Genomic DNA, 13,079 nt, shown 5'->3' with positions numbered 1-13,079 from the left:
ATCCTCATCGAACTCTCCGGGGGCGGATCCAGGTTGGTTCCATAGTGTCATCTGACACCAATGGACTTTGGTGATTTCAATAGAAGAATAGTGTTTATTAGTGGTCAATAGATGAGATGACACCATGATTTAGTGGAGGTGAGACCAATGACTTCATTTTCTGTATTTGCCACTGGGACTCTCTGTCATCCGACATTGCCTAGAAGCGAGAGACCCTTCTTGAACGACCACTAGAGCCATCCTCCAACCAGATGGCCGTTAACTGCCTCCAAGACTTCCCTTTCGTAGTGACCAGCATCCAACCATCGTCGAGAGACATTGCCGTATTTGTCATAAAAACTTTGATTGCCTATTTAGCTGCTCAATTTCGCTCGACCTCTTAGTTTGGCTTCCATAAAATCTTCTCTATTTCTTTGCAACCCTGCCTCAATGCTGCTGCTTTTCTGACCCTCTTCGGAGGATGTGCCTAACTTTATTTCAAAGATGTCGCCAGGCGTGCAGTAAAGGAGCTTTGAGACCTTCCTATTCCTTAGCACAGTTAATGATTCTGAACACGATCTTGTGGAAGTTATGAAAATGCCTCAATGCGAAGATCTTCACCCATGAAGATGAAAAAGATCAGCTTTGTAATACTCTTGTGCACCAACATACGTAAGGTTTAGGATAGTTGTCAAATCCAGCATAGGTCTGTTTGAAAACTAATTTTTTGAGATGAATAGAATTAAAGCTTAAAAAACCTCACTTGAGTCCTAACACTCCAATTTGTAATGATATTTGATTCTTTTAGAAGTTAGGGTTGAGAGGCTAAAGCCTGATCGAAAGCTAATTTGGTTTAAAAAAACTCTCTTGTTTTTTAATAGATACCCGGAAAATTCTTGTTGTGCTAGTCTATTTTTTCTTTATAGATGCTCTATGTCTGCTAATCTACAACAAGTGGCATAGTAGATTCCTCCGAACAGATTCCGGAAAGAAACTGTGCCAACGATTCCTATTCCTGCCGCTAAAGCCACGCGCGCCCACACCACATAAATCTCCCCCCTCCGCCGCCGCCGACGCCGCCACCACCCAGAGAACCAGACCCGTCCCTCCCATGGCATCCGACGCCGCCACGGCGGAGATGGCCGCGACCTCCCTCTGCGACGACCTGGAGCCCGCCACCACCCTTACCCGAATCCGCGACGTCCTGGCCGCTGGCGCCGCGCGGGTCGGGGAGCGCGTCGTGGTCGGCGGCTGGGTCCGGACGGGTCGGGAGCAGGGGAGGGGCACCTTCGCCTTTCTCGAGCTCAGCGACGGCTCCTGCGCCGCCACGCTCCAGGTCATCGTCGATGCCGCTGTGCACCCACTCGCGCGCCTCACCGCCACGGGCACCTCCGTGCTCGTCGAGGGCGAGATCAAGGAGCCGCCAGAGGGGACCAAGCAGAGCGTCGAGATCAAGGTAAGCCGCGTCCTCGAGGTCGGCGAGGTGGACGCCGCTGCCTACCCTTTGCCCAAGGGCAAGGTCAAGCTCACGCTCGAGAAGCTCAGGGATGTCATCCACCTTCGCTCGCGCACCAACACGGTGGGTGCTTTTCTCCTTGAGTCTTCTTATACCTTATGGCCTTTATGCAGTGTGGTTTGTGTAGATCTTGCAATTCTAGAATTGTTCAGCAAAATTGGTGCTAGGATTTGACAATTCTGTGGATCAATTAACAAGGAAACATACTTTAGTATGTATTTGCGGTTTACACATACGCTTCAATTTATGAGAATTTGTGTATACGTCTCTGTTTAGGTAACCAAATCATGCGCAAATTTTACACAAACCAAACAAATGGACACCAACACGGTTGGTAATGGGTAGTTTCTGTATTCCCACATCTTGCAATTTGCAATTTGAAATTCGGAAATATTCTGAAGGTTGAACATAAGTCATCATAAGTGGGTTACAGAGCTTTTTCAAGCTAAGCTGGAGCGTTAACCAAACAGAGCTCAAGCTCAGCTTCAAGCTCCAAGCTATTTAGACTCCTTCAAGCTCACATAGTTGAGAGCCCTAGTGTGGACATCCTTAATGAGGACATGCCATAATTAAACCTATAAACTTGGGCTATCAACCTTATATTGTGCAGGTGGATTAAGCTCACGTTGCACTGTATATGAATATGTATGGACACTGCTGAGTGTTGATATATTGTCAAGGCTGTTTAGTGTGTGGGTGGGAGCTCTCTTTATGCTGATTGCAAACTAAGGCCCTGTTTGGTAGGGCTCCAACTACCAACTCCTAGCTCCACGTCAGATCTTGAGTTTGTAGGCTAAGATAAAGTGGTTTAAGCCTCTATTTTTAGACTAAAATGGAAATAAAACGTCTCACCTAAACACGCTCTGTGTACCCACAACTTTAGCTTCAAGAATTCTTGGAGCTGGTAATACCCAACTCCAAGAATTCTTGGAGCTGGAGCTATGCCAAAAAAGTGGTAATTATCTATGGTCACTGCTCAGTGTTGATTTTTCTCCCATGGCTGTACAATTGTGCAGTTCGAACTGAATTACCCACCGTTTGAGTGTGCAAGCCTGATGCTACAGACATGTAGTCCTTTTATTTACTACTATGTTTTTTGTTTCTTAGTGGTGTGTGAGTTAGGTAAGGTTATTTTCTGATACCTTGTTGAAAGAATCTTTTCCTTGTATTTTTGATCTTTTTGAAGGTAATATGATTTACTGGCACTGTTATGTGGGGCATCACGTATGGCCGACGCAACAAGAAGAGCGCCACTGCCTAGGCCCAGGATTAATGCTTGCTGATAGTTTGGTTAGTTTTCAGTTAGCTCAGATTGGATTTGTTAGGATTGCTGTTAGTTTGTTTCAGAATTGATTAGCAAGATTTTTCTATATAAAGGACGGCATCTCAATGAATAAAGGCAAGCATAATTGATCTCCTATCTAACTCCTGGTGCAAAGCACCATTCTGTCCACTATAGCTCCGGGGCGGCAAGGGATCAAACCTCGCCCTCCCATCGAGCACAATTACTTCCTGCGCAACCATCCCCAGCCACCTGGCCATAACAGGCACCATGGTATTTCAATTTTCTTGTGTTTCTTAGTAAAAGTTTGACTGCACAGGTATGCTATTTCTGGCATTTGAATTCGTGCTACGCTGTATTGATCTATCCTTTAAAATCTTGCAAGTCAGGAGTAAAATGATTTCCTAATGCAAATGGAAAGTGTCCTTGTCAGTTTTTTGTTCTCATTACACAACAAACTTCCATGTCTTTATGCAAAACTATTTTTGCAGATTGGAGCAGTTGCTAGGATTAGACACCAATTAGCCTGTGCAACACACAGGTTTTTCGATGAGAATGGATTCCTATACGTACATACACCAATAATAACTACAAGTGACTGTGAGGGTGCTGGTGAGATGTTCCAAGTAACAACTTTGTTTAGCCAGGCTGACAAAATTGAGAAGGAACTGAAAGAGAACCCTGCACCATCAGATTCTGACATTGAGGCAGCTAAAGTTCTCGTCCAGGAGAAAGGAGATGCAGTTGCACAACTTAGAGCTGCAAATGCTGACATATCAGCTGCTGTTGCTGAGCTTATGAGGGCAAAAGAAAATGTTTCAAGGCTGGAGGAAAGGTCTAAGTTAAAGCCTGGGATTCCACACAGGGATGATGGGACAATAGCTTTTGAAAATGACTTCTTTAAGCGTCAAGCTTTTCTGACTGTGTCTGGACAGCTTCAGGTTGAGACATACGCCTGTGCTCTTAGTAGTGTTTATACCTTTGGACCAACATTCCGGGCAGAGAACTCACATACGTCACGACATTTGGCAGAGTTTTGGATGGTTGAACCAGAAATTGCATTTGCAAACTTGCAGGTAAATAAGCTGACTTGCATTTGTCTCAGCTGCATCTGAAATAATTTTCCTCTTGATGGTACAAATTATATATGATGTAGTACAAACAGTTTGCAGTGATATTGTGTTGAACTGTTTCCCAGGATGATATGAACTGTGCAGAAAAATATATACAATACCTTTGCAAGTGGCTGCTTGATTATTGCTGGGAAGATATGGAATTTATGGTGAACAATTATGATAAGGATGCAATTGAACGCCTACAGCTTGTTTCCTCTACTCCTTTTGTGCGAATTTCGTATACAAAGGCCGTGGAGCTCTTGAAAAAGGTTACTGGCAAGAAGTTTGAGAAGAGAGTTGAATGGGGAATTGATTTAGCCTCTGAGCATGAAAGGTATGCGTATCAGAATTTTTCGCTCTTTTTATGGGATCCTGGTTTTCCTTTTTTAGATGTAGCATATTGCACTTTATTTGGAATTACAATTCTTGTCTTGCAATGTTAAGGTATTTAACTGAGGAGATATTTAAGAAGCCAGTGATTGTCTATAACTATCCAAAAGGAATAAAAGCATTTTATATGAGGCTTAACAATGATCAGAAGACGGTGGCTGCTATGGATGTTCTTGTTCCTAAGGTAAGCTAAACCTGTTAGAGATCAAAGCTGTGGCAATATCAGTGCACACGTGCACTGCATGTGTTGTGGGGAGGAAACGTTCTGGGCATTGTGGGAGCCAATGGGCTGTCCATCTATTGAATTGCTGATTTTACCTTGTCACTCATTTTTCGCTGGAATGTGTTTCGAAGGTTGGTGAGTTGGTTGGTGGAAGCCAAAGGGAGGATCGTCTAGATGTTCTCAAACAGAGGTATGTGATACTCAACTTCAAGGTTGAAGACATTTGTTTATTTCCTGTCTTGTCCATACTTAAAACATGGGAAATATAATGTATCGCTATTGTGTGTACTTTTGAAGTAATGGAATTGTGAGGTAAGCTGTATTTTATTCACCTTTGGAATATTTACATATGACTATTCTTGCAGTACACGTTCAACTATTTTGTTTCTGTTTGTTTACTTGATTATTGTAGTTGGTTTCTCTATGGAACTCATAAGTTAAATGTGATGTTGAGCATGCTGAAATCTTGCACTGTCCTATGTTTTTATTCCTCATAATTTTCTATTATATGTATGTACCATCCTCTAATAATTTTTAACTATCTACACAGTTGATGATTTGATAAATTTGCTTGACAGGATACTTGACGCTGGCTTACCTTTAGAACCCTACGAATGGTACTTGGACCTCCGCCGCTTTGGGTCTGTAAAGCACAGTGGTTTCGGGTTGGGCTTTGAAAGGATGATTCTTTTTGCCACTGGTATGGAGAACATCAGAGATGTTATACCCTTCCCAAGGTACCCAGGGAGGGCTGATCTATGATCTTTTAAGACCTTCATTAAACGGATGCGAGTTGCGTTCAACATGCTACCAAGTGATTTTGGAACATTGTTCACCGTTCACATATGGAGTTATGGTTGTCAAGTGTCATATTAATTCTCAGTGTACTTAATTTGCAACTGTAGAGTGCGATCGATCCATGAATCTTTCGTCTTAGTTACATGCTCAACATGAGCGTTTCACCTTATAACTTTAGGAAAGTTAGTATTGTACGATACAATTGGTATTTCTTTTACGGATTCCGTTATGAAATATTGTGTTGCAACTTCCAAGCTTTGTTAAGATTTAATTTCGTATCTTCCAAGGCTAACATTGTTAGCTGGAAGAGGGCACATAATCTATGGTCAGACATTGTCTTCCAAAGCTCCAACGTTGTGTTAGGTTCAGGGTTTCAAAAACCGATGGTTATTGAGAAAAAATCGCGATAACCGGCTATCTCGGTCTGGCTCGGTTTCAGAAACCGAACGGTAACCAAATTTGAATTTAAAAAATTAAAAAAAATTAAAAAAAAATCTTTAAAAAAATTAGACATAATTTTAAGATCTTCTGTGAATTTTTTTTTTTCAAAAATAATATCGTTTGCATCATATTCTATAGGGAGGAAATTTGAAAAAATGAAAAAAGTTGAAGCGTGCAGCTCAGTTATTAACTCATGTTAAGGAAAAGTTTAACATACAAACACATATTTTCTTGTGTAGAACGTATCTTAAAAGAATCTTTAAAATTAATTTCACTTTATTTAGAGTTTTATTAATTTCTCTATAATTTTTACAAAGTTCACAAGCATAAAGTGAATATGTTAAGAAACAACACTGTAATTAACTTTTTCATGTCTATTATTATTTTTCTATGTAAATTATAGTATAAATAAACTAATAAAAGTAGTTTCACTAATTTTTGAGGTGTAATGGGTCAGTTATGAATTAATCTAGTCGCAACACATTTACACAATCTTTCATGTTACAATAATAAATTCATGAGTTCATGTATTTTTAAAAGACATAAGATCATGTAAGAAGACTAACAAAATTAGTTTCATGATTTTTGGATTAGCAAAGAGTAAAACTATGCATTTAACTTGGTTTAACAAATACATTTTCTCACAAAATTTTTTGAACTCTTTTATGAGTATAAATACTTTTATCATGTAGATCATGTCACAAGAAACCAACAAAATTTGTTTCACTTGATTTGAAGCTCAGATGAATTAGTTATTGATTTTGCAAGATTGAGATAATTTTTTGATTTTTTTGTTGAATATCACTAAAAATCGAGAAAACTGAGCGGTTACCAACAAAAACGAGCTGTTACTGACAATGCAGAAAATTCGAGAAAACCGCTCGATAAATCGCAAAAACTGCTCGGTAACCGGTCCAATTCGACCAGTTACCGAGCGGGTAAAATCACATTTTTTCCCTCAAATTTCAAATTTTTTCAAATAAATTTTGTCCAAATTTTTTTAATTTTCATCCGGTTACCCCGGTAACCACGAATTTTTGATTACCACCGGAGCTCGGTTGCCGAGCTCCGGTCGGTAAGCAAAACCTTGGTTAGGTTCAGAGGCTTTTCAAAGGTACTCCCTCTGATTTTAAATACTTAGCACTTTCATCAAGATTCAGTTAAACTTTTAAAATGTTGATCGTTAATAGTTACTAAAATATTTACTGTAGAAATATGAAAATTATACATGTAGATTTATCTTGAAAAATATTTTTATAATATATATTTTTATTAGATATTATAACTATATTTTGAAAACTATTGACAGTTAAAATTTTAAAAGTTTAATTGAATCTTGATCAAAACGTTAAATATTTAATTTATTTTTGTTGTACTCAAATGGAATCAAAGAGATCGAGAGGAGCTCAAAGCAGCACAAATAAATTATAGCATATTTAAGTAAGCAATCAAGATATTTATGGATATGAAATATAGACATGATAAGATTACAATCACATCTACACATGCTAAGATAAATATAAACTCTAAAACAAGCATAGATACAAAATCTACACATGCAAAGAGCTAGAAACTTTCAAAATCTAGAATTTTCATATACAACCCGGAACTTCCGAGTTCTAGAGCACTCGGATATTCCAGGTTGACCTGGAACCTCTGAGTTTTGAAACTTTCTAGAAAATTGTGTAGAACAAAAATCTAATGTAATGAATAAAAATATGAATTTGAGGCATTGTGATAGAATGTTACCTTCATATAATGACATTAGATAGATAGTAAATGTATTTTCATATAACTCGACTCTTTAAACAATTATATAGCTCTTCAAATAAATAGTCAAGTCTCCAATGCCAATTATCATTGACATCCTTGAGGATATTCATTTCACAAAGAGACTAAACATAAATTCTACTTGAAAAAAATATTAGTCTCAAAGCACCAAACATAGGATGCGCTCCCCCTAAATATGTGCATACAAGTAATTGAATTACTTGTAACATACACATAGTTCATTTAAAAATCTAGCGAAGTTTACCCTATATTTTGAGTTAAGGCACAAAATTCATAAGAAATTGTAACTAGAAGTTTTAACAATTGTCATCCTTCTTTTAAATGTCTCCTTGAACATCATTGATGTGATAATCTTTTGGATTCTTGATGAGCTATTGAACGAGGCACTTGTAGTGGAGGTTCAGTTTTAACTCCTTTTTTCATCTCAATATACCTCTAACTTTCTGCAGATCTCAGACCTTCCAAATTTAGCCTGGAATGTCTAGTTTACAAAGACCGGAGCCTCTCGATTCAATCCATAATATCCAGATTATCCAAAAAGCTAAGATGGTTGGAGTTTTCATGAGTCTTGTTCTTTTTTAAATATTTTTTTATGATCACCACCAAGTATTCATTGCTTGCATCACTCACAAAACTTTTCTCTACAGAGCATTATTAAACACATCACTTTATAAGAATATAGACATTTAAGCAAAAACTACCAAGCCAACTTTGAGTGTTCACAATCACAACAAGATTGTGAACGACTCACACCTACACAAGGTTAATGAGGCTAGATATTTTAAAGTAGGTACTTGTTACCGAGATGTCATTGGTTCTTGATGTTGGATTAATAATCTTCATACTTTACGCTCTTTCCAGAAATCATGAGAAATACGAATTGAAAGGAAACTTGATATGACATTTGCAATAAAATTCTTCTCAAGTGAATCAAGTCTTTAATACATCTTCAAGTACCTATTTAGCAAATTGAGAACTTTGTGGTACTCAAACCATGTTGGGTCCTTTAAGGTTAGACCGAGAGACTTAGGCACCCAAATAACCCTTACATTAACATGAGGTGAACTAATCATCTTAGCGACACAAGTACCACTCTTAACCTTCCTAGGCAAATATTGATCATTATTGAATAAGTTAGGTTTAAGAATATTACCCTTAGGATGTTTTTACCAACATGTCCCTTTGCTTGGCAATTGTAGCAAAGTTGATTTTTGCTTCCACAAGATCTTTTCTTCCTCTTCTCTTGCTTCTTGTTTTGCTTGTTGCCAGTTTAGCTCTCACTTGATGACTTGCAAAGTTCTTCCTTCTTGTAAGGACATGATCCAATTTTATGTCCCTTCTCATTGCATCCATAACACTTCTTTTTGTTGATTCTTGATTTCCTTCTTGGAAGTGTTGCCTCACCATTAACTTTGCTAGCACAACTTGAGGCAAAGTATCTCGTATTGGTGCCCTTTAAGCACTTGATATGAGCAAAATTCTTCTCATTTTCTTCTTTCTTGCTCATCTTCTTTTCTACTTTCTTCAAAGGGCAATTCTCACATGGTGACCTTCTTTCTTGCACTTGAAGCAAGTGATAGGAGCCTTGATCTTGACATTGTTGGACTTGTTTTTTTTTGTTGGAATTGATTCCAAGTCCACTTTTATTTCTTGAATGCACTTGATCCTTAAGCTTCTTTATTTTCCCTTTACTATCAATATTACAAGTAACACTAGGAAAAACATTAGTTTTAAAGTAACAGGTGTTAGTAGTAAATTTATCATTGGATATAGAATTGACAATAAATGAATTGCTAGGACTAGCACATGCTAAATCTACATTATTCAAAGAATGTGTGTTATTGTCCACATGAGATTTATAGTATTTTACTGTTGTGATCATTACCTCCTAAGCTATTTCTATCATGGTATGAGAAGCTACAATATTTTCATGAGTATACAAAAGTTCGTCATGATTTTCTTGTAGTTCCACATACTTACTACTTAGCTTTTTAATTTGAACCCTTAGTTCAATATTTTCCCTCTCCAAGGATGCTACATAAGAAATAGAGTTAGTAACACAAGCATCATCAATAAGAAAAATAGTGGATTTATCCTTAGATAAAATATTACAATTAGAACATGATTTTTCTAAATCCATTAGAGGTATATCATCTAATTTATCAAGCAAAAAAATATACTTAACTTTAAGATCCCTATAAAGATTAGATAAAGAACTACGAGATTCTTGAAGTTGTTCATACTTCACATTTAAAGCTTCAATTTCCTCAATTTTTCTAATGAGGAATTCCTCTTGCCTCTCAAGGCTATCCTCTAAGCTTTCCATGGAGGCCATAAGCTTGATCATTTTAGACATATTTTTTTTCTCAAATGATCAAACTGAAGCCTGTCAATGATACTATCACTATCATCCTCACTTACCAGTTTCCTTTTACCTTTAGTCAAAAGGCTCATGTGGGTGTCGGAATGAGGAGATGAGCATCTTAGAGAGGTGGATGCTTCTCCACCTAGGTTTTGTATCTCATAGACTTCTATTTTATTAAAAAATTTAGTCTCGTAAGTACTAATAGAAATAGATGCATCGCTATGAGAATAAGTAACCATATCATCATGATGAATAGCTATTTTTGCACTAGATGATATGCAAGAGTTAACAACACAAGTAGATATAGAAATTTTATCACAAGTGTTGTTAAATTCTAAAGGAGGGATTGAACACTTACTAATCATACTCACCATATTATTACCTTGCTCATATATGTCAATTGGTGAGGTGGATGATAAAGTGATATCCTTTTGGACAAAGGTGGAAGTCATTTGGTACTCTTTATGGAGTGATGATGAAGTAGAGTATTCTACAAATGACATCTCCGAAAGAAGTTCTTCTTCATCACATTTGGGCTTGTCGTATCTTTCTTTAAGAGTAGCCCAAATGAGATGAGCATTTTCAAGGGGCAAGATGGATTCAACCACATCTATACTCAAAGCATTAAATAAAGTATTAGTGGCTTGAGCATTGAGATGTATGCATTTCTTTTACTCTTCAACGGATAAGAGTTCATCACTAGGAGAAGAAATGCTCACATCTACAACTCGCTCTATTTGAGGACTCATGGTCCTAAAAATTAATTGCATACGAGTACTCCATTCAAAATGAATAGATTCATCTAATAGGAGTGGTTCTATGTGCATTAATCCATAAGTCAACATATTTACTCATTAGGCGGTAAAGTCTGAAAAGAGAGACTTGACTCTGATACCAATTGAAAGGATAATGACATCACCTAAGGGGCTGAATAGGGGATTTTACAAAAAATTGTCACCTTTTACCATTGGCCTAAATTTGCAGCGGAAAATATACTAACGAAATTTTCACAAGTGAAAATCCTAAATATACTAGGCTCAACTAGTGTACAATCACCCTAAATAAGTGTAAAAGTTACAATCCTATGGTGAAAAAAATAATTCAAAGCTAGCAAAAGATATGTAAGAAAACTCTAGTTGAAATCCTGAAAACACTGTTCACCGAATACTCCGGTTTGACCTGGATACTCCGGGTTCAAATCTGATTGTTCCAGAGTTTTCGAGTTAAATTCGAAACCTCCGGGTTCAACAGAGAATGAAGTCGAAAATAAAATTAAAGTACGCATAAAGAGTTTTTCTCAAACCAAATGAAGTCGTGTATTCCAAATGATGATTTCAAGTAGATCCACGGAGAACCTACAATCAATTTTACATAAGCAAATAGATCGAGCAATATACATAAATATTGAGCAAGAACTCAAGAACAACAATGCAAGAGAGGAGATACAAGATTTGTTTTCCGAAGTTCGGACACCTCCTCTAGATGTTTCTACGTCTCTGTTGAGGGGCTCGGTCATACTTGAGCTGGGTCTCTCTTAACCCTTTTCCACTCCAAGCTCGGTCACACTTGAGCTTGGGTTTCCACTATTAAATCTTCTTTTTTAAGGTGAAATTAAAGCTTTCACAAACTTCTCATAGCACACCACAACCTTAGGTGCTTGCCGACGATGTCTAGTTGCTTAGGAGCTTCAAGCACCAAGAGTAACAAACGCTTCACAAACTTTTTGTCGATGAACTCAAGTGCTCAAGATTAGATTTAGCACACTTGCATTCAATCTTTTAATCTCTCAACATAACTCACTTTTCTTCTCAAATCACACTAGATTGGAGTGGGAGGGAGTTCTTTTGGCTCTAGAAGGATTTTCTTTTGTGCCCAAGCAGCAGCAAATCAGGGTGGGGTGAGGGGTTATTTATACCCTTCCTAAAGACTAGTTGTTACACAGCTTTTTGTACTGACCGAAGTATCTAGGTCAACTCGGAGTATCCGAATTTGCACTTGAATGCGTAACTGAGAACTCTGGCCGAAGTACAACTCTGAGGGTTTAGATAACTACTAGAACCCAGAGTCTCCAGGTCAACCCAGAGTATCTGGGTGAAACACTTAAGCCTTAATAGACCACTTGGCTCAGAATTAAACCCGGAGACTCTGGCCAACCCAAGGTATCCGGATCAGTCCGGAGTGTCCGAGTTCAGCACAGCTGACGCTATGAAAACGGCGATAACTTTTGATCCTAATGTCGGTTTTGACGATTTTGGACTCTACAGAAAGCTTATTCAGAGGGATACACATCCCAACTGAAATCATGATCTCAAACACATTTGATCAAACTAGGAACACTCCGAAATCCAATTCGAACAATTCCATACTTTCGGCACCGGATTCCTAAAGCGAACTCTCACTTTGGCTTGATTAGAAACTCTTGAGCACTGAGACATGATAAATAGCTCAAGTTGTATCCCCCTTAATTGTGTGGCATACATGTACCCAATTTCAAAGATAAAACACGTTTGAATCACATTGAGCCTTTAAATACCTTCAAGTAATGCTTCTTTATTTCAAACCTTAAGTGTTACAAACTTCTATATCATATTCACTCCTTCTCTTCTTGATTTTCATGTAATTGATACGAATCATCCATAGCTTCCCATGGCCTCATACGGTATTGACGCAAACCCTTTACTCACTCTTCACCGCCGTCTTGGTCCTTCGGTGCCAAACTATTTACTTGTCATTCACTACCAGATGGTTCATCGCAGCCGAGTCTTGCTTGCCCTTTACCCTCTTACCATAGAAAAATTACTTTGTATTCGACATATTCAAGAGATTCACTTTATCATATGTGGAGTCCACTCTTATTCTTCACTCTTGACATATATGATTTCAATTCAACTTATGTCTTTTATGGATCCTAACATTAACTCACTCTTAAGCATAAAGTATACGAGTTAGTACATAAAACTCTATTTAACTTTAGTTACTTAATCTCCATAGATAATTTAGTATTCACGCTTATCGCTAACCTTATATGAGTTTTTTCTTCTTCTTATGAGCATCACTAAGAGCTCATTTGTCTAGATACATGTCTCCTCTATACATCACATATGAAACAACTTAATACTCAACAATATTGTTAGTTCATAGGTATTATCATTAATTATCAAAACTATATATAAGAGTCA

General features: G+C 37.6%; 1 protein-coding gene across 1 annotated transcript; it reads left to right on the top strand.

The window, feature by feature from the left end:
* Positions 1-928: 928 nt before the first annotated feature.
* LOC133912215 (asparagine--tRNA ligase, cytoplasmic 1-like) lies at positions 929-5,557 on the top strand. The gene is made up of 6 exons (XM_062354828.1): positions 929-1,558; positions 3,269-3,853; positions 3,976-4,226; positions 4,337-4,466; positions 4,637-4,695; positions 5,084-5,557. Exons 1-6 carry the CDS (start codon positions 1,091-1,093, stop codon positions 5,265-5,267), a joined length of 1,677 nt encoding a protein of 558 aa, XP_062210812.1. The 5' UTR covers positions 929-1,090; the 3' UTR covers positions 5,268-5,557.
* Positions 5,558-13,079: the final 7,522 nt, after the last annotated feature.

Source organism: Phragmites australis, chromosome 1 (genome assembly GCF_958298935.1).
Source record: "Phragmites australis chromosome 1, lpPhrAust1.1, whole genome shotgun sequence".
NCBI classification, from domain to species: Eukaryota; Viridiplantae; Streptophyta; class Magnoliopsida; order Poales; family Poaceae; genus Phragmites; species Phragmites australis.
This window is presented reverse-complemented; position numbering and strand designations above follow the sequence as displayed.

What these genes read in the sequence shown, in the direction of transcription:
- LOC133912215 (XM_062354828.1), top strand. Translation starts at nt 1,091, where the DNA reads ATGGCATCCGACGCCGCCACGGCGGAGATGGCCGCGACCTCCCTCTGC. An exon ending in TTCGCTCGCGCACCAACACG is followed by an intron (nt 1,559 to 3,268) that starts GTGGGTGCTTTT and finishes CTATTTTTGCAG; the next exon opens with ATTGGAGCAGTTGCTAGGAT. An exon ending in TGGATGTTCTTGTTCCTAAG is followed by an intron (nt 4,467 to 4,636) that starts GTAAGCTAAACC and finishes TGTGTTTCGAAG; the next exon opens with GTTGGTGAGTTGGTTGGTGG.